Genomic DNA, 23581 nt, shown 5'->3' with positions numbered 1-23581 from the left:
TCCTGCATGAAAGGTGAACATTCTACCACTGAACCACACGTGCACCCCAGCTCTTGAAAGTGGCTGTGGGCACATGGTTGCCTATGGGTTGAAGGTTAGTGACAAGAAAACTATATGCCAAAGAAGATGGCCGAATTTGCCATTTTTGGTCTATTAAAGGTGGTTGACAACTGGTGGAGGTGATGGAAGAATCTGATTATACCAGACTGATGGGAACTCTCAAGGAGGTTCTAGTTTGTCAGGAGAGGGAATGCAAGCTCATAAAATGCTCCCAGAATATATTAGGTCACAAGCATTGATTAGGAGGGAGGAACAGAGAAGAAGAGCTCCAGGAACAGATCGCAGATTGTGGAGACAAAGAATAGGGTCCTTTGGAGGCTCCAGAAGCCAGCAGATTTTGCAATAATGCTGGTTTTGCAACACTTGATCTTCTTATTCTATCGTGGAAGTGGCCAGGATGAACCTGCTGTTTCTCAGATCTCTTGACTGGGCCCATGTGGAACAGCAGATCAGCTGCTGCTCTAGGGAGATGGTGGTTAGGGTGAAAGTGGGATTGGAGGTGGTGGCTCTGTAGTAACTAGTTGCCCTACATTGTAGTCTCTTCAGCTCTACCAGAAATTTTTTATTATTTGCATATGAGCCAGAATGCAGGGCTCTGGTGAGTTGGACAAGGGTCATGATCATAGTCTATGTTCATGATTTTCATTAAATTCTCCTAGCAGGTGTGCAAGTGGCACAGATCCTCTCTTTTTACTCTCTTACCAAGGCTCCTGGCTGCTTTTATGTACACCTGGACTCTCAATTCCTCTCCTGTTTTTTAATACAGTCAGGTATTTTGCTTTCATGTTCCGTTTTTGTTTTTATTAAATTTATGGCATATGCTATTCTGTGTTGGTCTTTAATTATTTGGAGCAAGGAAATTTGTATTCAATTTAATATAAAGCTTTTCCTTTATATTGTTGACATATACTGTGAGCAGTATATATTGTTGGTTGTTTTTATTTTTTGCTTTTATTTTTACCATATCTCTATATAAATTTCTTTGCTTGCATATGTTTCATTATTTGGAGAAAAGAAAATTAATTTGGTTTTGCCTTCCAGTTAATGAGGTATTTTTCTTCTATACTTTCTTGGGTGTCTCCCACTCCCATTACAGCTATTTAAAATGCAGAGGAGCATGGACTTAAATTGTGTTCGTTTGGTGATGGAATGGAGTAAAGAGACACCATAATGACTGAGAGTTCATAAAGTTCTTTCAGTATAACCCTGAAATACAACCAGCATCTTCAAGGAGCCAATCTCAGTCTGTAATACTCAAGTTCAGAACCACTCACTGCCACATGTGTTTCCATGGGAACCTTTGGCTGTTTCTAGCAGTTCTCTCACATGTTCTTGGCAGTAAAGAGCATGTTGGCTGCCCATTTTCCCATCCACCCTCCCTTTTATCCATTTTCTAAACTTCCCATCAAGATCTATTATGATTCCTGGACCTCACAGTTGATGGGTGTTGTAGAATGGACAGAAAGATCCTGTGAGGATCTAACTACCCATGGAATCTGTCACTACTGGCTCTGTGATTTTTAAACAAGTACAAAAAGCAAACAACAAATTCAAACAAACAAAGAGAGTTTACATTGCACGATTCCACTGTATAAAACCCTGGAATCTGCTTACAGAGATCTTCTTGATTTGCAGCTTGATCTGTAGGAGTATGGTCTGAAAAATCAGGATAAGTACAGCACTCTAGGTCTTTAATTGTTCTTACTCCTCTTTGCTATTTTATTATGGTAGACTGCTATCATTTGCAAGGAATATATTTCTGAGATCATTCAAAATCCCCAAATTCAAGAACATCACAATATTCACTCATTTCCCCTGTGAATTAAAATGAAGTGTAACTGAAACATTAGGGAAACTCCTTAGACCCTAATTGACAGTTGCTGCACCAGTGTAGGACTAGTGAGCCACAAAATTGTACTCTCATTAATGTTTAGACACTGGCATGGGCTAGGTACACTCACCTGCATTCAGTCATCTCCCTCTCAGCACATCTCTGCAAACTCTCACCTCAGCAAAATTATTCCTTACTACATATCAAGAAACTTTGAGATAACTCAAGAGTAGCCAAAATCATTAATGCTAAAGCTAAGAATGGCCTGTAACACACTTAAAATTATGGTATTAAGGGCATAAATGGTATTATTTACATGTCTGAATGTCACTGGGGAGCAGAGGGGGGAATAGGGTGATGGAGAGGGACTTGATCATTCCTTGAAGTGTTATCCTCCACTGAGTTACTATCATAACCTGGTCTTGAAATCTACTTGTGTAAGAGATTGACTCAGCAAAAAAACTGCCTTAAATTCTATTTTATTTTTTGCCTTAAATTTTAAAATTTGATACATTAGTGTATACAAACTTGAAAACTGTCATTTAAAAGCTATAGGCAGGGTGGGCCATGGTGGCTCATTGGAAGAGTTTTCACCTGCCAGGAGACCTGGGTTCGATTTCTGGTACCTGCCCATGTTGGAAAAAAAGAAAAAAAAAGCTATAGGCAATTTTTGATTTTAGAAATAGAGATATGAATTCACATTAGAAACAGACCATGGTTTTGTTTAGGAAAACTTCTTGGATGAATCCTTAACTAATAATGTAAAGTAAACACTGACCATGGTTCTTTTACAGTTTAAATAACTTACATTCAACTGTCCTATTTGGTAATGTAAACTGTTATGTGTTTACATTAACAGGGCTATGTTATAGATTTTGCTAATATTTTGGGATTCTTTTCCCTGCATGAAGTTAGATTGATGCCCCATTGCTTGCTCTTGTGGTGATGTAACATATCTCTTCTAAGGCTGAGGGAATGGAGGTAGAAAAAGAATGCACAGGCACGATCTTCCCCTCCTGTAAGAAGAGTCAAAGGAGGTGGACTGAAATCAGTGCAGCTTAAGAGCTAGACTACTGATGCTCCAAACATGCCTACTGAAGAATCTAGAATATACTGCATTTGAACTCTACTGTTCTAATACAATTGTCTTCTTGGGAGCCAGAGAGCAAGACCACACTGTTCTCAGGGAAAGGGGAGCATTTCCTCTAAAGAAAGTAGATATTCTCCCTGTCAATCATCCTCAGTAGGATAAGATATTATAACAGGTGGCAGTAGACTACTAGAAGGGAGGAGAAAGCCCTTGCTGTGTTGGGGACATGAGACAGTGGAACCTGGATTCTGAGGTGAAGATGTGTTCAGGGTGCTACCAAAGGTTGAGGTGGATGGAGACCTGAGTCTTTGCTGCAAGGAGGCTAGTGGGAGGTAGACAGAAACGGCAACTGTGAGAAGCCCAGACTGCTGACCTGAGCCACAGTGAGTGTCCCATCTCGCTATTTCTCTACTGTTATTCCAGAACTGGAAGGGAGAGCTTTTTTTAAAGTAGCAGTGTGGTCTCTGCTTTGATGTGGGGAAATAAGAGAAAGGTCTGTCCCATACTTGGAATAGAAGGATACAGGAAAGAGCAGCAACAGCCTGAGGAAGCTCGTGGGGCCTGAGGTGATTTAGAACCCAGTATGTGGCCCAGGACAAAGACATCAGTGATTTGAGGCCGAGATGCTGGCTGCTCTTGCAAACAATTCAGATTTGTAGGATATATATTTCTGTGTGATTCTCGTGGGGTAAACTTGGAAGTGTCCAGGACTTCCTATCTACAAGAAGGAAAGGGGGCTTAGAGCTGTTGGAATGTGGGCCCTAACGTAAGCACTCCCTTACACACTGGGAAGCCTGAGCTATATCAGCCACCTGTGAAAATGAAAATGACTAGTAGTGGCTCCTGTAGCCACATCCCCATGACCTCCAAGCCCCAGTTAGCAAACAGGCTGATACATTTTGGATATCCCTGCTCTTGTCAGTTTTCAATAGGGTCTTCACATGTAATAGGTGAAGCAAGACCTATCACTCCATGGGGCTGTGGCTGTTGTAGGTAGATCAAGAGGGTGTTAATGGGCACTTGTTGCAATACAAGTCTCTGTCCAACTCTGCCATAGCTGATGCATTGGTGCCTGTATGTTCCCTTCAGGCCTGCTTTCTCAGGCAGCCTGTACCTTCCATCCACCAATCTTCTAGAACACCTTTTTCCATACCATGCATTATTCTCATGCCCATATTTACCTCAACAACCAGAAGGTCATCATTCGAAATGGGCTCAAGCTTTTTATCTGGTGGCGTCTTCTCAAGAAAAGTGGTTAGTTCAACCAAGATCCTGCCTCTGTAGGCAACTCCTTCACCCTGAAAAGCAACAACACAGAATTATTCCTCTAGGTGTGGACAACAGCAAAAAGAACTCTTTTGACCTCTAGTCAGGCCAATCCAGCTATAAAAGTTTCTTTTTCCTATGGGTCTAACCTCCAAAATGAATCAGTCTGTAATTTTTCCCAGCTGGATTCAGGTCTTTGGTATCTGAAAGAAGAACCAATGACTTTAGGAAGGATTCCCAAAAGAGCTATGAGATACCCAAGCTGAAAGGGATCTCAGCCATGACCAGGATCAGAGGCTTTTATTATTTTAATTGACATAGGGTCAGAGGCTTTTTTTTTATTGACAAAACAACATACAAACACAAACATTCTTAACATACAAACATTCCATACATGGTGTACAATCAATGGCTCACAATATCATCACATAGTAGTACATTCATCACCAATGTTTTAGAACATTGGCATCACTCCAGGAAAAGAAATAAAGAGAAAAAAGAAAAAACTCATACATACCATACTCCTTACCCCTCCCTCTCATTGACCACTAGTATTTCCATCTACCCAATATATTTTAACCTTTGTTCCTCCTATTATTTGTTTATTTTTTATTCATATTTTTTACTCATCTGTCCATACCCTAGATAAAGGGAACATCAGACACAAAGGTTTTCACAATCACAGTCACATTGTAAACGTTCTATTTTTATACAATCATCTTCAAGAAACAAGGCTACTAGAGAACAGCTCTATAGCTTCATGTACTTCCCTTTAGCCACTCAAATGCACCATAAACTGAAAAAGGGATATCTATCTAATGTATAATAACCTCCAGGATAACCTCTCAACTTTTGAAATCTCTCAGCCACTGACATTTTATTTTGTCTCATTTCTCTCTTCCCTCTTTTGGTCAAGAAGCTTTTCTCAATCCCTTGATGTTGAGTCCCAGCTCATTCTAGGATTTCTGTCTCACATTGCCAAGGAGGTTTACACCCCTGGGAGTCATGTCCCACATAGAGATGGGGAGGGCAGTGAGTTCGCTTGCCACGTTGGCTGAGATAGAGAGAGGCCACATCTGAGCAACAAAGGACGTTCTCAGGGGTTGACTCTTAGGCCTAATTTTAAGTAGGCTTAGCCTATCCTTTGTGGGGATAAGTTTCATAGGAACAAACCCCAAGACTGAGGGCTCGGCCTATTGATTTCGTTGTCCCCATTGCTTGCAAGAATATCAGGAATTTCCCAAATGGGGAAGTTGAACTTTACCCCTTTCTCCCCATTCGTCCAAGGGGACTTTGCAAATACTTCTTTATTCACTATTCAAATCACTCTAGGATTTATCAGGGCATCACACTAACTTGGACAAACCTACAAAATCTCATGCCCTATTTAAGGTTCCATGTACTTATGGAGTTTAATTAAACTGTCCATATAAGTTAAATTAGGAAATGCACTAGTCAAAATATTAATTTGAACCAAATAAACATTTTTTGCTTTAGTCTCACACAGAAGTTGAAGTTTTAAAATATGAATCACCATCTATTTTCAGCAGGGTCAGAGGCTTTTAAACCATACTCAGGCCCCTAAGGGATCCCCAGGAGGCTGCGGGTTGGCGGGGACTCTAGGTCTCTCTCACTCTACTTCAGCAGAGCAGCTCTGCATTATCTCTGTTGACTTGGCTCCTTTTTTCCTCTTCTCAGAATAGGAATGTTGCCATGTTGCCAACAAGGATAACAATCAGATTAGCGAGGAAGTGAAGGAGGAAGGAATTCTAGGCGTTGCTGAGCATAAGGATGAACAGTGGATACTCCTCTTACAGAGCAAATGGCTGCTACTATTCATCTTTCCCAGCACTGTGGGCAAAAGAACCTTCTGGAGAAGAAGGCTCCCACCTCCACAGTCAGTCCTCTATCCATTTCCTCCCAGGGCTTTTCTCTCTACCTCAGTCCTTTTCTTTGATATTAGGAGCTAACAAAAAGATATTACTTTGGCTTCCAGTGTGAGGAGACACACTCCCCATCTCTGGGCCCTGGATTCTTCATATATAAAATGAAAGGACTGGATCAGGTCAGGGATAGCAAAGAGTTCCAGCAAGGCCATCAATTGTTTGATAAATACCTGGAGCATGGCATTGAAAAGAATTCCAATATATTGGCTTATTAGGAAACAAAGCCAGTTTGGTTATTGATTTCTGCCTTAAGTGTAGGAGTTGGAGGATGGCCATGCTATGTTTTTGTCATCACCAAATTAGATAATCTCTAGGATGCTTTATGATTCTTGCGTCCTAAGACTTGAGGGGCATGTGACTTCTATTGTTTAATGCTTCATCAGCCATATGTGGGGATGGAATGCCCTAAATATGAACTCTATTATAACCATTATTAGAAGGATTCACACTACCCAGAGCTCATTAATAACAATCTTAATTAAGAACTAACCTTTCCAGTATTTAAATCATCATAGGGATCTGGGAATCCCGTGTATTCTCTGGGGCTTCCATAAAGGTTCAGATAACAAGGTCCAAATGTTGGAACAAAGCCCACCTCGGTTTCTCCTGTATTTGCTGAGAGATAAGCATCATCATTAGATTTTGGTCTTTTCACACTTACTCTACTGAAATAAATGTTAGTTACTAGTTAGCTGGGTGAGGCTATTTTCTTCCATTTCATGGGTTAGTTGTTATAGTGCAAATTAGTGCAAATTATACTTGTGAGACTTGCCACATTCCCTCTTTCTTATTGCCATAAAATATTACATGAAAAAACTGGGAGGTAGTTCAGGTAAAGCGTGCGTCTTCTTATAAAAAGATAATGTGGGTGGGCCATGGTGGCTCAGCAGGCAGAGTTCTCGCTTGCCATGCCGGAGACCCGGGTTTGATTCCCAGTGCCTGCCCATGCAAAAACAAATAAATAAATAAATAAAAAAGATAATGCTATTCAAATGAAAGTACAATAAGATTTTCAAGCAATCTTATTTTTTTTTCTTTTTCTGCATGGCAGGCAAGAACTCTACCTGCTGAACAAGGAAGCCTGCTCTCAAGCAATCTCATTTTTTCAAATTTATAATTGGCATTGTGTTAAGTGTATTATTGGAATTGGGCTAAAAGATTGCATTGTTTGGGGGAGGTCATTTTATTGATGTATAAGATTAACTTTATTTGTTCTAACACATGTCATTTAATCTCAAAGAGTTAGTATAAATCTGACAGATGCTATTAAAAATTCAGGACATTTAAAATTTTGTATATAACAATGGACTGCTTGCTTATGGTTATAAGACCATATGATAGATGAAAGTGATATGAAAATTCCAATTCACTACATTCCATCTCTGATGAGCAACGAGGTAAGCTACATATTTCTGTTAACTGATCTTAGCAAGACTATTCCCCAGTGAAGGACACTGACGGCAAGGTAAGGAAATAGATAAGTCAAAGGGGAGATTGTGGGTGAGATTAGGGAAGTGTAAAAGCTGCCTTCAACCATTTGAATGGCCTCATATGGAAGAAGAATGGACTTCTCTAAAATCAGAGTTAGGACCACTGTTAGGAGTTACATGGAGGTCAATTTTAGTTCAATCAGTGTAAGGAAGAACTTTGATGAATTAGAGATGTCAAATAATGGGACAGACTGGGTTAGGAAAATCAGGAAGTATTGAGGCAAAGGCTTTAGCCTGTGTTTCAGGACGTTGTGAGGATTCCTGCTCACAACAGGAAGAGAGGCTGATTAGATCACCTCTATGGCCCTTTCCAACTCTACCTTTATAACTAAGAGATGAAAAATAATGTGGTGTAGCAACTAATCAGAAAACCCATTAATAAACAGTTAACCTAACTGTATGGTGATATATTTCACAATTTTTATCATTATGTCATGCTCCTCTGCATGTGTAAAAGTGATGGGACAATTCTGGGGGAGGTAGACAGCATGGCCACTGATAGAAATGAGCTGAACAGCAATTTCAGTGAAGACAGCAAGGGAAAACATTTCAATTGACACATAGTAAATGGGACAATCTAAGGGTGAGGCTTGGTAACACCCTAGTGTGCCACATTTTACATGTGTTAGGAAACCTCTTGCAAATCCCCAGCAGGGACCAACAGAGATTTCTTGGAATCATGTAATCATGTTATGATATGAGCTGGATGAAATGAATGACTATTATATTTAAACATATAAATTGGTTTGGCTTCATTAATTCTGCTGTATGGAACATTGCAAAGCTGACTAATTGATCATTAATAAAAAGTTTAGAGTTCTTTTCTTGTGCTAGAGTACTTTGATGTAGGGGTTGGGAGTAGGAACAGGAGATTAAAGCAGAGATCCATAGAGGGGAAAGGAAGACTTTCTAAAAATAGAATAATAAAATATTCAACTAAGAAGGGCTTTTAATGCTCTTTCACTTTAGCTATATATTATGGACGGACAAACTAAAGCTTAGAGAAATGAAGTTATTTGCCAAAGGTCCCATAGGTTGGCAGATTTAACACCCTGACACCATTAACCAATCCATTCCTCTGATCTAGCCCTACCTCGCATCCTATCTGGCTCCCATGGAGATTGCTTGGTTTATTAAGAATATTTGCCATTCATTAAAGAAGGGATGGAGACATATCATCAATAATGATCCACTTTAGTGTAACCTGGTATTAAGAACTTAATACTTTTTGTCCCACCTAAATCTCTTTTAAATCTCTTTTTTTACTTTAAGCCCTTTGTTTTCTGTTGGGTTGTTCATTAATATAAAGAACATAGCTTCTTTATGTTCATGTCTCAACATAGCTTCTTGGTATAGCCTATTCTCTCACAAGCTAAATCTATTCCTGCTTCCAAACTTTCTTAACACATTCCATGCCTAGTTGTCATATCAAACTTCCTAATGTCTTTTCTCCAAAGCCTATTCAAAATAAAATAAAATTTAGTCTTGTCATCGATGCTTACCCCTCACCTAGCTACACCTATTTATCATGCTTCCAATACTTCTTGAAGCCCCTTTGCATTTTGGACATCTACAAATTATCACTTTACATTTGAATTTTAGAACCTTACTTAGCTGCTTATCTCTCTGTGATCAGATTATAAACTCCTTTTTGGGGACAGGATTCAAGCTTGTTTTAGTTTATTTTACAGAAGCATGTTTTATTTTTATTCCCTAAACACTGAGTACTGGTTCTATCATGAATACTACTACATAAATATTCACTGACTGGATGTATAAATGGATAAGGGAATGAAGTGCCTAATCTTTCAAGTTTTCCACAAATCCAAGGGCTCAACAATTTCATAGAAAATCTGTTTATAAGATCATGAGATTGATTCTTTTAAAAACAAATAATAATTGGACATTAAGTCAATTACATAAAGGCAGATGATATCACTTTATATTTGCAAAGAGCTTCAGAGTTTGCAAAGCTTTCTCACATGCAATATCTCTTTTACCTCTCACCATCCTAGGTGATTCACATGAAAGGGATTATCATGCTTATTTGATATATAACAAACTCTCTAAACCTCAAAGTCTTCATCTGTTAGTGAGACAATAATATTTGTCCCACAAACCTACATCATAGGAGAGTTGTGGTGGTCAAGAGTGAGAAAACACTGAGCAAACTTGCAAAGAATGGCAAGTGCTGTGCAAACAAAAAGATATTATAATCCCGCATATTCAGGAAATGAAGATCTTCAGGGTGAAAAATGGAAAGCAGTATCTTCCAACCTTGAAATCCATGCTGAAAATAGGGGAAAGTTATTTCATATATTTCAGAGCAACTGACCTGCTACTCCATATCTCTATCTACTGAACATAAATAACAGTAAAAGAATATGTTATATCTCACAAACAATTGTTTACAATGACACCAAATAGGATTGTGTACCTCTAGGTGAAAATATGAGATGTGTTGCAAAGCCTTATTAGCATATTTGTTTTAAGCTTAGCCATGCAAACAATCATTCAGCACTCATATGAAATTATTGTTCTGGCCCTACTAATTTTAAAACAGCAAAATGACAAAGAAAACACAACAGTTCTAAAAGCAATTAATTGATATTTTTTAATGAGATAGTAGTAGATAGGAAGATACAGGAGAAAACAAAATTACAAAGCATAAACCTGTATATGATGCAGCCCCAGTTCCCGAAGATGAGAAATCTATACAGTAAAAATAGGATTCGTTAAACGAGAAATACAATTACTGTAAAACAGACATGAAAACATTAATCAAATTCAGTGCTAGGTAAGTGATTTAGCAACACTGGAGAAATTCCAATCAGACCCAAATCAAATAACCATTTTGATTTATATAAGTTTCATCAGTTAAATGCAAAATTGCTCACTTTTTGACAACTGGCAGAATTAACACATATGAAATAAACTGGTATATCCAGCACCAAGGCAGCGAGAAGAGTTAGTTTCACATAGCCAAAGAAGGCCTGGTGAAGTTACCAACATTTCATGTTACTAATAAAATGTGTAATTGTCTTATGTTTGACTTAGTTGGGACCATTGTCACAAAATCTAAGTTAATTTAGTCTGCGGCTATGTAAGCAAAGGCCTGTAGTGTATTGTATATTAGTTGATTAAAAACTTGGTTTGTTTCTTATTTGTTTGTTTGGGGGAGGGAGGGGTGAGGGTGACTGCAGCTTGTTATTAATTTGAGATTCTGTAACCTACTATCTGTAGGACCTGCAAAGGGAAAAGGCCTCCCAGGCAGGAATTGAAATTGTATCAGTTTTTATTTTTAGTTCTTCTGGATGTTACCTGTAGATCACTAAAAAAAAATGTTCATACCAATACACCTTTAGAGATTATTTAATGACTTCTTGTTATGATAGATGGATATCTTCCCCATATAGTTATACAGTTATACATGATTTTTAATTCCTCTCTTGGTTACCTTTATGATTTAATTTATAGTCTCTAAATCTGGAATCCTCACTTGATAAAAAGAGGCTACTAGCACGCCTACCCTTATCCCTTTTTTCTTCCACTTCTAATCTCTATCTTCTGTACTCTTGCTTTTACATTGTAATGGGCAATGACATTTAAATTCTGTTCAGAGACTTAACGAGATGTTTTAATAAAACAATGCAGTATTTATGTTATACCAACCATATAAATATTGTTCTCTACAGAGAAAAGGGTTGTGATTACATTTTATTTATTGCAAATGAAGCTCCACATCTCAGCAGAGAATCTTCAGATTGAATTTCTATCTTACCTTCTACTATTGCATAAAATAATGCCAGACATGACCTTATATTTGGACTATGTCTTCTTTGTTCAGCTCTTTGTTTTTTCCTGGAAATCCCTTTAGCCTTTCTTTTTTTCCTGAGAGAAGAAATCTTTATCTTCACTGTATCTCTAATATCTCTCAGGTTCTTCTTTTTTTTTTTACACGGGCAGGCACCGGGTCCTCTGGCATGGCAGGCAAGCATTCTTGCCTGGTGAGCCACCGTGGCCCTCTCAGGTTCTTCTTATTCATGCTGTCTCTTTCTTAGATTAACTATGTTTTTTAAAAGCCTATAAAGTCCCCTCTTCATCAAGAGGAAGATGAGAGGAACCTTAAGTTTCCTAAAATAAAAATGTTATCCCAAATTCTCTAAGTTTTACTCAGTATATTTAGTCACTTGGCAATTACAATAATTTCTGTGCTTTTGTTGTGCTAACAAAAAATGAGCTGGTATCATAAAGGTTAACATTAATTTTTTTTTAAAGTCTTTCCTACCTCTTTTACCATTTTAATTCCTCTCCCTAATTCCTATTACAATTTCTAGTATAAGCACAGAACCATAATGTCAGGTAACGAGGAGTTGGTTCTTAGTATAGTAATAACAAAAGAAACATATATTGCTTATTAATGTTTGTTAGCATGAAAACAAATAACATTATTTTAGGGAGTGGGGATTACATGGATTATTTGCATCTGACTCATTGCTCCTGCCAAGGGAGTCAGCTGAGAAGGGAATATTATTTTTTATTTGTGTAGATGTGTCAATGCCACTCTTACACCCAGAAAATAATAAAACAGCTACTGGGAAAAAGTTTTGGATGGGAGCAAGAAAACTAAAATCTTCAGACTATTGCCTTGATTGTTAATTACTAATGAATTCTTTTGCTGGCCATAACTGAAATATCACTGAAATGGTTCACTAGGCTCATCACATTTGGCATTTAAAAAAAACAAGCCCATTGCCAGGTGGCTATGCTACTTCATTTCCTCTCCAGGAGTCCTGCACTCTGTCTTATTCCAACTCTGCTAAAGGACTTACCTTCCACTTCTCCACCAGAGGCAGCAATTTTCGAAAGGTGTAGATACGTTGTTCCAACTACATCATTTTTGGTAAGACGGTCCCTGTGTAAAAGGAAAAGTTTAAGGCCTCCATCTATAAAGACATATCTTTATTTTAACAATACATTAAAAGATAGAGCTAGAAAAGACCCCAGAGCTCAGAAACCATCCTGTCCAGGGTCCTGAAGCTTTACCGTATTTAAAGATTACTTGAAAATCCCCTACTCTCATCTCCTGTCTAGCTTTTGATTCAATAAGCCTAGGGTGGGGGACCTGTCTAGCTTTTGATTCAATAAGCCTAGGATTCTGCTGCAGCTGGTCCTCCAACAAACTTTGAGAAACAATGATCTAGTTAGGCAACTCATTTTATAACCAAGACAGAGAGGTGAAGGGATTTGCCTATGGTCACACTCATTGTCATAAAACGAATAAATCAATTATAGGCACATCGCAATTATAGGCATAATACAATCACAATACACAAAATAAGTGCATTTATCTTATTTTACCATGTTCTTAACAATTATCATGATGGCTTTTTTATATATATTAACATTTATAATAGGCTATATATGGGTATGCGTGGAGAAAAACTCCCCTCCATTTCAATGCAAATATGTATTGAGCACCTACTATGAGATATATACCATTTCTCTGAGTTCAGTTGCTTGCTGACAACCTATAATTTATCTATGTGGTAGGACAAGTTTGCCCACAGTGAGTATATACTACTTCATGTATCTTTCCACGAGCATCTTAGAGGGCCTGTAAGCTTTTTCCATGAACTGCTTTCCTGCTGGGCACATAGTAGGTATAAAAAATAAGGTTATTATTATTAACATCCTCTCCTCTTCATGCCTCCTCTTCTCTATTCCATCTACAGGCATGTTTACCCTGAAACCTAAGGTCCCATGGGAGGGAGAAAATGCTCAATACATTTGGGGGAAAGATTACACCATAGTACATCAGGTTACAGAAAGTGACTAATCAAATACAATTTGTATTTGAGAAAAAAATTATTTATGGGTATTAAGCTACATGCATGAGGCTTGACTCTTCTCTGTTCATGGGGAAGGGTCTAGACTAATTTAAAGAATCCTAAACTTTCCCTCAGTTATGCAAGTATCCTTCAGGGTATGTAACATAAGATCTAGATCCAGGGTGGGCCACGGTGGCTCAGCAGGTAAGAGTGCTTGCCTGCCATGCCCGAGGACCTGGGTTTGATTCCTGGTGCCTGCCCATGTTAAAAAAAAAAAAGAAAAAAAAAAAGATCTGGATCCAAAGGTTCCCCAATTAAATAAGGTCTCTTTGTGCATCCTAATCTACAATATTTCTTTGGAGAGGGCAGATTATGTCAGAAAAAAATTCCACATTTGTAGTAAACACAGATAACTCTGTGTTGGCTCAATCTGGATCCAAAGGTTCCCCAATTAAATAAGGTCTCTTTGTGCATCCTAATCTACAATATTTCTTTGGAGAGGGCAGGTTATGTCAGAAAAAATTCCATATTTGTAGTAAACACAGATAACTCTGTGTTGGCTCAATCAGCAGTGTACCCACTGTGCCAGAGTGGTCACCTAAGCTGTGTAGGGTCCAAATGCACACTTCTGAGGTTTCCTGAGGTTCCAGAGTAACTTAACAATGTGGTTTGAGGGTCGCAAGTACCTTCAAACTAGCTCACACTCTCTGGAAGAGGACTTGTCCTCAGCGCCCTTTCATGGCCCTCAATTAACTGTGACATGATTTGTAATTGAACACAATGAGAACCACTCCCCTCCTCAAGCTGCTCTGTTGCCATACTACCAAGAGGGTGCTAATAAGAAAGTCAAATATTGGCCAAAGGAGAGACTATGGAGATAATCAGACAGGATGGTAGACTAGCTGAGTCTCTAATCATCTGAGTAACTATGGGTAAGTAACCTGACCTCTCTGAGTCTGTCTTCATCTATAAAATGAATATTAATAGTCTCAACAGTTTTCAAAAGAAGCAAAATGGGATAATGCAGGTAAGGTACCAGCCACAGTGCCTAGCACTTAGTGCTCAAAAAAAAAAAAAACAGTCCCTCGCCCCTTTTCAACATGAAGAAATTAGAATTGTCATTGCCCAAATATCCCTAAAGATTGGGAGAAGAATCAAATGAGAAAGAGAAGTTGTATTAGAGAAGACATTTTTTAAATGTTATATTTCACAATAAAAAATGTTAAAAAAAAAAAACACTAGTTAACATCATAGTAAGCAATTATGATGATTATAATGATAATATTTCCCATGTTTCCACTCTCAGCTAAGGGCTGCCAGTTGAATGTTCCATTCAATCAGAACAGATTCGAGAGTGGTCTCATTATGGCCAATCAGTGCTATGAGGTTTTGGTCTGGTAAAAATTCCCTTTAACCTTTTCAGTGATTTTCCTTTGTGTTCAGTCAGGTAGACAGCTTTGTTCATTTTTTTTTCTATATGATAATAACAAAGGATTTCTTTCAGAATGTTTTGGTAATCCTTCCCAAGAAATGATTTACTCCATTTCTGACAACGAACACTCCTAATTGCATTTAAATGCTTGATTTCTTATTTTATGCCATTTTCAGAAAATTTTCCCCTTCTTTTGTTTATGAGTAGTTGAACCAAGGTATCCAAAGCTTTTCTGCAACCCCACTATTATTTTAATTTTTTTTTTTAAATAACTAGTTCCAGCACTAGTTTATCTCCTCCTACTGGAAGAAAAGTAAATATACCAAAAAGTAAGAGACCACCTAGAGTAATGTTTTGTTTGTAAAGAATCTGTCCTCAATATCCAAGTGTTTAATTCTTTAATTTTGAATTAGAAACAAATCTATTTTTAACTCACCAATCATATACTGTTAGTTTAATTTTTTCACACACTGAAGGAAACTGTTAAAAAGAAACAAAAAGGTAGTTATTTTTTTATTTATTAAGGTAAGTATTCCTGTTTTAACTTTTTTTCTGAAAAAAAAGAGTCAAACCTTGATTTGAAGATTAACAACTTGATTCCACTCAGGATTTGCATTTTTCTCAATTATATTTGTGCAAACCTGCAAAATCACCAAAGCAAAACAGTAGGCATTCAAGATTTTAATTTTTGAAATTTTACAATATTTGAATATTGCATTATAAGTTTGCTTATTATTTATTTAGCAACCTGGTTAAACTTTATTTTTTAGGATAGCCATTAGGTAAAATATGACATTTAATATTCATCTTTGCTTCTTTTATGTACCCAAAGCTTGTTTTAACCACTCTTTTTCATAAGTGTTCAATTACCAGATCTCTAATTTTGGATTAATGTGATAATCCAAGAAGCAATGTGCACTGAACATCTTAATTATAATAAACATCTCATTATTAACATGTCCAAAGAGATTTCTTGATTCTGCTCACCAGCCTTGCTCTCCCCAACCTCAAACCCACTCCTATTACAGCCTATCACTGTTCAGCCAGCTGTGCAAGCTAGAACCAGTGTCAGCCACAATGTCTCTCTGGTAGTTAGGTTCGGGTATTAACTTGGCCAGGTGAAAGTGCCTTGTTCTATTGCTGTGGACATGAGCCAATGGCATATGAAGCTCATCTGTTGCTGATTACATCTGCAGTCGGCAAGGAGGCGTGTCTACTGCAATGAATGATATTTAATTTAATTGGCTGGATGCTTAAATGAGAGCTCAATGTAGCACAGCCCAAGCAGCTCAGCATACCTCATCTCAGTGCTCGCAGCTCAGCCCAGGCTTTTGGAGATGAAGAAAGGAGTCACCCTGGGGAAAGTTGTTGGAACCCAGAGGCCTGGAGAGGAGGCCAGCAGAGATCACCCTGTGGCTTCCCATGTAAGAAAGAATCTCAGTTGAAAGTTAGCTGCCTTTCCTCTGAAGAACTATATGTTTTTAACTAAATAAATCCTCTTTTATTGAAAGCCAATCCATCTCTGGTGTGTTGCATTCTGGCAGTTTTGGTAGACTAGAACACCCTCATCCCTATTCTGATCCATTACCAAATCCTGATACCTTTTGCTCAAGCAGATCCTGAAATGCTTTTCCCCTGGATACCTGTAGCTGGCTCCTATTTGGATCCCTTCTTTTTCTGTACGAGCTTCTAAAATACACTTAGAATAAAGTCTAAATAAAACCAGGACTTCACCTGGAATTTAAGTGCTCCACCACCTTCTGGTCTAATCTCTTAGTCTTTTCCCCCCTTTGTTCATTCCACTTCACCCACATGGGCTTTTTTTTCTTCTGCAAATGTGTTTCCTCTTTAGGGCCTTTACATTTGCTTCTCTCTGTGCCTGGAAATCCTTGCCCCCAGACCTTGGCATCTCCAGGCCTTATACCCAAATGTCACTTTCTCCAAGGTGGCCCATCTGGTAACTAAGCTAAATACTCATCTCCCCACTAATCACTTCTAATCCCCTGCTTTATTTTCTGCATTATATAGGACTATCTGAAAAATTCAATTACTTGTTGTTTATTTATGTCTGTCTCTTCTATTAGAAAGTAAGCTCCATAAGAGCAATGACTTTCTTGCTCATTTCTATTTCCCAACACATAGGACAAAATTTGGCACATAGCAGGCTCATTATAATTACTACTTGAGTTAAGTAACCCTCTCAATAATCCTGTTAGATTATTATTAACTCCACTTATAGTTCAGAAAATTGAGATCCAGAGGTTGAGGAATTTCCTGCCTATGGAGTATGGTGAAGCCAGGATTTAAATCAGACCTCATCTCACCCCAGAACTGAGAACTTTCCCTCTACATCCCAGTGGTTCTCTTAGGAAATAATACCCAGTCCATGTTTTTGGTTTTCCAGGTCTTGCTTTCATAAATATAAATGGTTCAAACATATATGAGATGCTAGATCACCATACTATAATTGTCTATGATGTGTTGTTATTCTACTGTGGAATCACATTATCCAATCTAGTCTAGGACATTTATCAGGGATTACAGTGGCTGGTTGGGGAGCTTGTCTAAGATTAAGATTATGCCTCCACCTGAGAAATAATTCAAAATATTGAGTTTTCTAACCTTAAGCCATGTATACTTTCCACCCCAAAATGAACTTGTGGGGGAAATGGTGTGTTCAGGCTCAGATAATCTATCTTCTGCATATTGCCTCACTCCTCATGGGGGCTATTCTAACAGTGAATAAGCAGGAATTCATTTCAAGGAAAGCGCAGTATTTTAAATATTTACTCCCAGAGGGATCTGCATTTAGAGCACGTACAAACCTTTTTTCCAGCAAAGGAAACTTCTACGAAAGGATCCACTAGATTTTTCTTATCTGCATTGCCTCCAAATATTTCCTTTACTGTCTGTGAGAAGGCATCATCCACTGAAAAGTAATATGTTATACATTAGAAATTAAATTTGTTTTTCTTTAAAGAACAGAAATCATTCAGCAAAATTACATTTCCTCCAAATACATGAAAACAGTTGCTACAAGAATTGCTCTCAGGGGTGGCTAGTACAAAAGGCATTGTATTACAGAAATACTTTTTCTTTTATTTGAGAGAGGAGGAAATGCTATCTTCCCACAGTATTTTAGAATCAATAGGAATGTCTTGAAAAATAAATTTCTAAATTATTATGTTGAGAACCAATCAATCATTGAGTAAAAAATAGAATAAAGAAAATTCACCAAGCCAGGGTAAGAGTATCCAAACTCAGGTCTGATTTCAATTTGGAAAAGGTACTTTAGGTTGAAATGATACAGGCCTAGTATGGCTTTTTCAGAGAAATTCCAAGAAAATTTAGCATAATCACAAAGAATATATTAAACTACAAACAGGAGATTGCTCTGTTTTAAGAAATTCAAAAGTGAACAGAGATCAATCAATTAAAGGCCAGTATAGGAACTATAATGTGAGGTTTAATTTACTTATTTCATTTAAGATATTGTTAAGCGAAAGATGGTACAGGGAGGAATTACAGGAGGTCTTAAAGAGAAGGTTTCCTAGAAAAAGTAGAAAATCTGAAGAGACCCAGGCCCTGGAGAGGAGAACTTGGAGAAGGAACATATGTCCCAGAAACCAGTAGGAAGCTGACAGGCCAGGCAAGACAGATAGGAAGTTGGGTCCTTAGCACTGACAGAGGAGTAACTGAACTAGTCACTATAAATGGAATCACTGTAAATAATTTTCTTAAATGCAGCCAATCTCTTGATAAATGTATCTCATAATACAAAAGACTTCATAATAACAGGGTTCTAGTTATTGACATTTCTACCTCCCTTTCACTATTTTTAATGGTTCACTTGCAAAGACTTTATTTGTTTATAAAATTTCACATTTTGTGGTGGAGGAAAGGGTTTGGAAGTGATGGCTGCTGTCCTCTCTCTAGCATTTTCTAGAAAAAGATATAGAAAAGTAAAAGTAGAATGAATGGAGTAGAATGGGTCCAATGCAAGTACTCAATAAGGAACATGGATCAGTAACCAAGTGGCTGCTTCATGAGCCTGCTCAGGTAGCTTTCAATGGGACCAGAATGAATGAAAATGAGTCTATGAAGGCCTTTATGAAGGAAAACATGGTAGGAAGCATCCATCACTATGAAGCATATGATTTTAACAAACCCAATTATGAAGATAATTGATAATCCCAGGGTGGATTGAATCAACACTCACTCTGGGGGATATCCTCTGCTCGGTAGATTTTCAGCAAGAAGGTCACCCAACGGAGGGCAATGCCAGCAGGCAGTAACAAATTACTCTCCACATCATCACTGTCAATATCACGATCTTGTTTCTCAGGCTATCCAAGACACACAGTTACAAATTATACATAAAGAAAAGCAGCACTTGTAACAAGCCAAATTGATGCTTTTAAAATGAAAATATTTTCCATTAGTATTTTCTGTGTTCCAGGTTTATGAGTCCAGACACAATTTTCCTTCAACCTCAAAAATGCTCTACAAAATCAACGCTCATATGTTTCTCAGTATACCACAAGAAAACAATATATGCTTTTGTAATTTTGTGAGCACCAAATAGTAAAGAGTATGTGTGTATGAGTGACTGTAAGTGTGTGCAGGCGTGTGGGCATGTATGTATCCCTGATGAGCTTTGAGTTTCTCTTTGGCCACTTTCTTTTCCCCATATTTGCTGCTCAATATCCCAGAAAAAAACAATTGTCCCTTTAGGTAGCAATGCCTGATTTTGCAAGTGAGCCATGTTCTGTAGATAAAATCAGTTTTTCTGATGTTGAGTAAGGAAATTTTGAAAACACACACCTTTTCTGAATTAAAAAACAAAGAAACATAGACTCAAGGAAAGAGTTGACTTATATTAGAATAATAACTCTCTGATGAAGAAAAGAATAGCTTCTGAAGTATTGGAAGAATTGAAAAGTCAAGGTTATTGATTGGAAATTATACTACATTTCACAACTACAAGTGCCCACCTGCTTAATTCTTTGTCCTCTATTTTAATGAAAAATATAAAAGGTAGAGAATTTAGGGACTCACAGGAGGCTCATCTCCGGTTCCCAGGACAAACATGCTAACTTTCATGTAACCTTTAGAACCTGAGCTTGTATCTTCAGGATCATTGAGGAGAAGCCATTTTCTCATAACTGCATGACCTAAAATTAAGAGGCAATAAGAGGATAGAATTTTAGCCATACAAAAAGAATGAAGCTCTGATACATGCTATAATATGGATGAACCTTGAAGATCTCATGTTGAGTGAAATAAGACAGACACAAGAGAACATATGTTGTATGATTTCACTTAATTGAGCGACCTGGATTGGGCAAATTCATAGAGCTAGAAAGCAGATTACAGATTGCCAGGGGCTTTTGGAGTAGGAGCGTGCACACGTGCGTGTAAGTATGTGTGTGTGTTGTGGAATGGGGAGTTGTTGCTTGGTGGGTGCAGTGTTTCTGTTGGAGGTAATGAAAAGGTTTGGGTAATAGATATTGGTGATTATAGCATAATGTTTTGGATGTAATTAATGCCACTAAGTTGTATTCTTGAAAGTGGCTAAAATGGGAAATTTTGAGTTGTATATATGTTACTACAACAAAAAGCCAAAAAATAAAAATAATACAAAATTTAAAAATAAATAAAGGACAGGGGCACTCTGCAGAGAACTGACAGGTCTCTGTTTCCATCTACTGTAAGATAAATAAGCTTTTCCTTGGAAGTCTTATCATGACATATCACACGTCCCAGATGAGTTTCCATATAAATGTCATCTCCTCTGTCTTCATGCCCCCACCCCAACATTCTGTCCTAGAGTTACTCAAACAAGACTCTCTAAGCCCTATTAACTCGTTTTGTACTTTGACTTTAATAAGATTAAAATTATTTTACAAAATATAAAAATGACTTACTTATGAATGTTAAGACCATTATTGTTAATTAAAAAATTAAACATCCGAACTAAACTACTGTTTACTCATTCCAGCTAAACACTTCTCCCCTCCTCCAATCAAGAAAAAAATTTTTTTGATTCCTAGAATTCTCTTTGCAGGTGGAGGGAATGAACTTGAAACTTCGAAGTGATAGGGAGAACATTACTTACCAGGTTCATCATAAACAAATCCAACATCAATCTAGGAAAAAACAATTTAAAGTAATTTAGGTTTTAAAATCAGCTAGTTATGTCAAAGAAAACCTCATTAAAATATTTAAATATAATGCCCTTGCCTAGACTAAATTTCTGGAGACCCAACATTTGCATCTTACTCCCTCTGTAACCCCAATGCTTTGCCTAATATGTGGCACAAAGAAGATCCTCAATCGGTCACCGGACTCATCTTATAGCTGGAAGGGACTATAGAAACATGATAACAAACTCATACCAGTTTGCCTGGACTTTCCCAGTTTAGCACTGAAAGTTCTTCCTGCCCTGTGAAATCCTTCAGTTCCAGGCAAACCACCCTCTGGGAGATCACCTGGACCGATTTCCTATCTAATACTCCTCCAACAACTAATGCTGATGTGAATGATAATTTTAACAACCATTAATTGGGCACTTCCATATGCCAGGCTGTGTACTATAGTCAGTTTACATATCTAACCTAATCTTCACAATGGTCCTATTTTACAGAAGAAGAAACTAAGGATCGGGAGTTAAGTAAATCTTCCCAGGACATGTGGCTAGTGAGTGCCAGACCAGTAATAATGGCCTGCCTGACCCAGGTCATCCTCTAGGACTTCTAGTGCCTGGGAGCTCCTTCCTTGGAGAGGCAGCCCTACTCCATGTGGCATTGCTGGGAAGGAACCAACCAAATATTTAACTTTAATTCCAATGAGAGTTACTCAGGATACCCTGACTCTCTTCCCTGCTTTGGTTTTTCTCTTACACTCAATAATTACAATAACTGACTGGTTAAGTGAGGCTGGGTGGTGAGCTTCTTGCAATAGTCAAGCACCTTATTCCTTTTGTAGCAGTGGATTGGCTTCCAACCAGAGCTGGAACACTGGAAGGATCTTGAAGTGGCAGGTTTGGGCATCTTGCTGCGGGGTGCTGCTAAGGGTTAAACTTTGGAAGTCAACAAGACCCAGGTGAGAGGAGACTCAGCTGGTTTCTAGCCAGAGTCATCACATCCTGCTGCATTCCAGCTGTCAGCAAGGATCATCGTGTCAATCCCTTATACATAACCCTAAGATATTACCAAGACTGGTACCCTGAGACCTAGCCAGGAATCAGATTTCCCATTATAAAAGTGCCCAGCTTCAATGTAAATGGAATGAAACAGATTGTTGACACTCACCTTAAATTCTCCCATCAGACAATCTGCCCTCAAAGAATGGGAATTATAAACCTAGAAGAAAAGAGGTGAAAAGATTATTGGCCTCGTTTGACAGCTAGTGAGTAGTGCCTTCCTCCTCCATTATCTTCTTACCCGAATGCTGATGATTTCATCCATCAACTCGGAAGGGGTCATGTGGACATTGTAAAAAAACAGCTGTCAAAACAAAAAAGAAAGTGTTAGAAATTTAGCAGGGGTGGATTCAGGTGGAGTGGGGCCCAATGCTATAATCTGGGGAGCCCTCAAAAAATACAAAGCATAAATTCAAAATTAGGTTTAAACTTCATGAGCTTCATGATAAACCACCTCTGCATTTTGGAATAAGGAAAAAATGGTTAAATATAAAATATAGCATTCATTTAACTAAATAAAATTGTTCAATTGGGAAAGACATACACTAGCTTAATGAAGATCTAAGGTTATTTTATGTTGCAGCTTACATTAAAATGGATGCTTATGGCCCGCATAACCTGGAAAGTTGATCTTAATTCTTTAACATTTTTAACTATAACATTTTTGTCTAGTGACTAATTTTACTCTTTCTAGCAAAAAATCTTCAAAGCCAACTTTGACCTCTAGAATATGCTAATTCCTCAGGAGAGTGAATATTGACCATATTTGAACTAATTGTAACAGTAGAGTTTAAGAAGTTTGATTCTTGTGAGCTGTATATAATGTATACAGAGGTTGTACCACGTCAGCCAGTGATCTTTGGTTCTAAGAGGAAAAGATTGAGCATCTATTTAAACTGATTTTTCGTTCAACTTTTTAATTAAGCATATTTCAAATCTACAAAAAAGTTAAGGAATGGTATAATGAATATCTGTATACCTTTTACCTGTATTTACCAATTGTTAATATTTGGGGCCACTTCCCTTATCGCTCTTTTTTATTGGTAAGAAAGTTCTAGATGTCATGTCAATTCACCTCTAAATACATCTTTTTGTTTTCTCCTAAAAGCAAGGATATCTTCCTTTATAATCACAATACCATTATCATACTCAAGAAATTTAGCAGATAATATATAGTCAACTATTCAGTTTCTCCTATTGCCTCCAAAAAAGTTCTTTATAGCTTTTGTATATAAAAAAAAAAAAAAATCCACAATCCATGCAAGGATTACACCTTGCATTTGGTTGTTGCGTTTCTTTAGTTTCCTTTAATCTAGAACAGTACTCCTGCCTTTTTTTTTTCTTTCCTTTTTGGTCTTTTCTATCCAGACTATTTGTTTTATAGAATCTCCCACAATCTGGATTTGTATAAATGTTTCCTCACCATTAGAT

General features: G+C 37.6%; 1 protein-coding gene across 3 annotated transcripts in view; it reads right to left on the bottom strand.

Annotated features, from left to right (window-relative positions):
* Window positions 1–23581, bottom strand: part of MYOF (myoferlin) — a 180366-nt gene that overhangs the window by 74833 nt on the left and 81952 nt on the right. For 2 of the 3 annotated variants that reach the window (XM_077125411.1, XM_077125412.1), the window contains exons 8-19: window positions 22392–22454; window positions 22260–22310; window positions 21065–21095; window positions 20005–20120; window positions 19166–19292; window positions 17772–17875; window positions 15519–15587; window positions 15383–15426; window positions 12516–12598; window positions 10357–10395; window positions 6684–6808; window positions 4163–4279 (exon numbers count right to left, since the gene is read on the bottom strand). In XM_077125411.1, the coding sequence (XP_076981526.1) occupies window positions 4163–4279; window positions 6684–6808; window positions 10357–10395; window positions 12516–12598; window positions 15383–15426; window positions 15519–15587; window positions 17772–17875; window positions 19166–19292; window positions 20005–20120; window positions 21065–21095; window positions 22260–22310; window positions 22392–22454 (969 nt within the window). The remainder of the gene's footprint in view (window positions 1–4162; window positions 4280–6683; window positions 6809–10356; window positions 10396–12515; window positions 12599–15382; window positions 15427–15518; window positions 15588–17771; window positions 17876–19165; window positions 19293–20004; window positions 20121–21064; window positions 21096–22259; window positions 22311–22391; window positions 22455–23581) is intronic. The other variant, XM_077125413.1, reaches the window with a different exon arrangement.

The sequence above is a fragment of the Tamandua tetradactyla genome, chromosome 13 (assembly GCF_023851605.1).
Source record: "Tamandua tetradactyla isolate mTamTet1 chromosome 13, mTamTet1.pri, whole genome shotgun sequence".
Lineage (NCBI taxonomy): Eukaryota > Metazoa > Chordata > Mammalia > Pilosa > Myrmecophagidae > Tamandua > Tamandua tetradactyla.
Note: the sequence above shows the minus strand (reverse complement) of the source record. Positions and strands in the feature narration are given on the sequence as shown.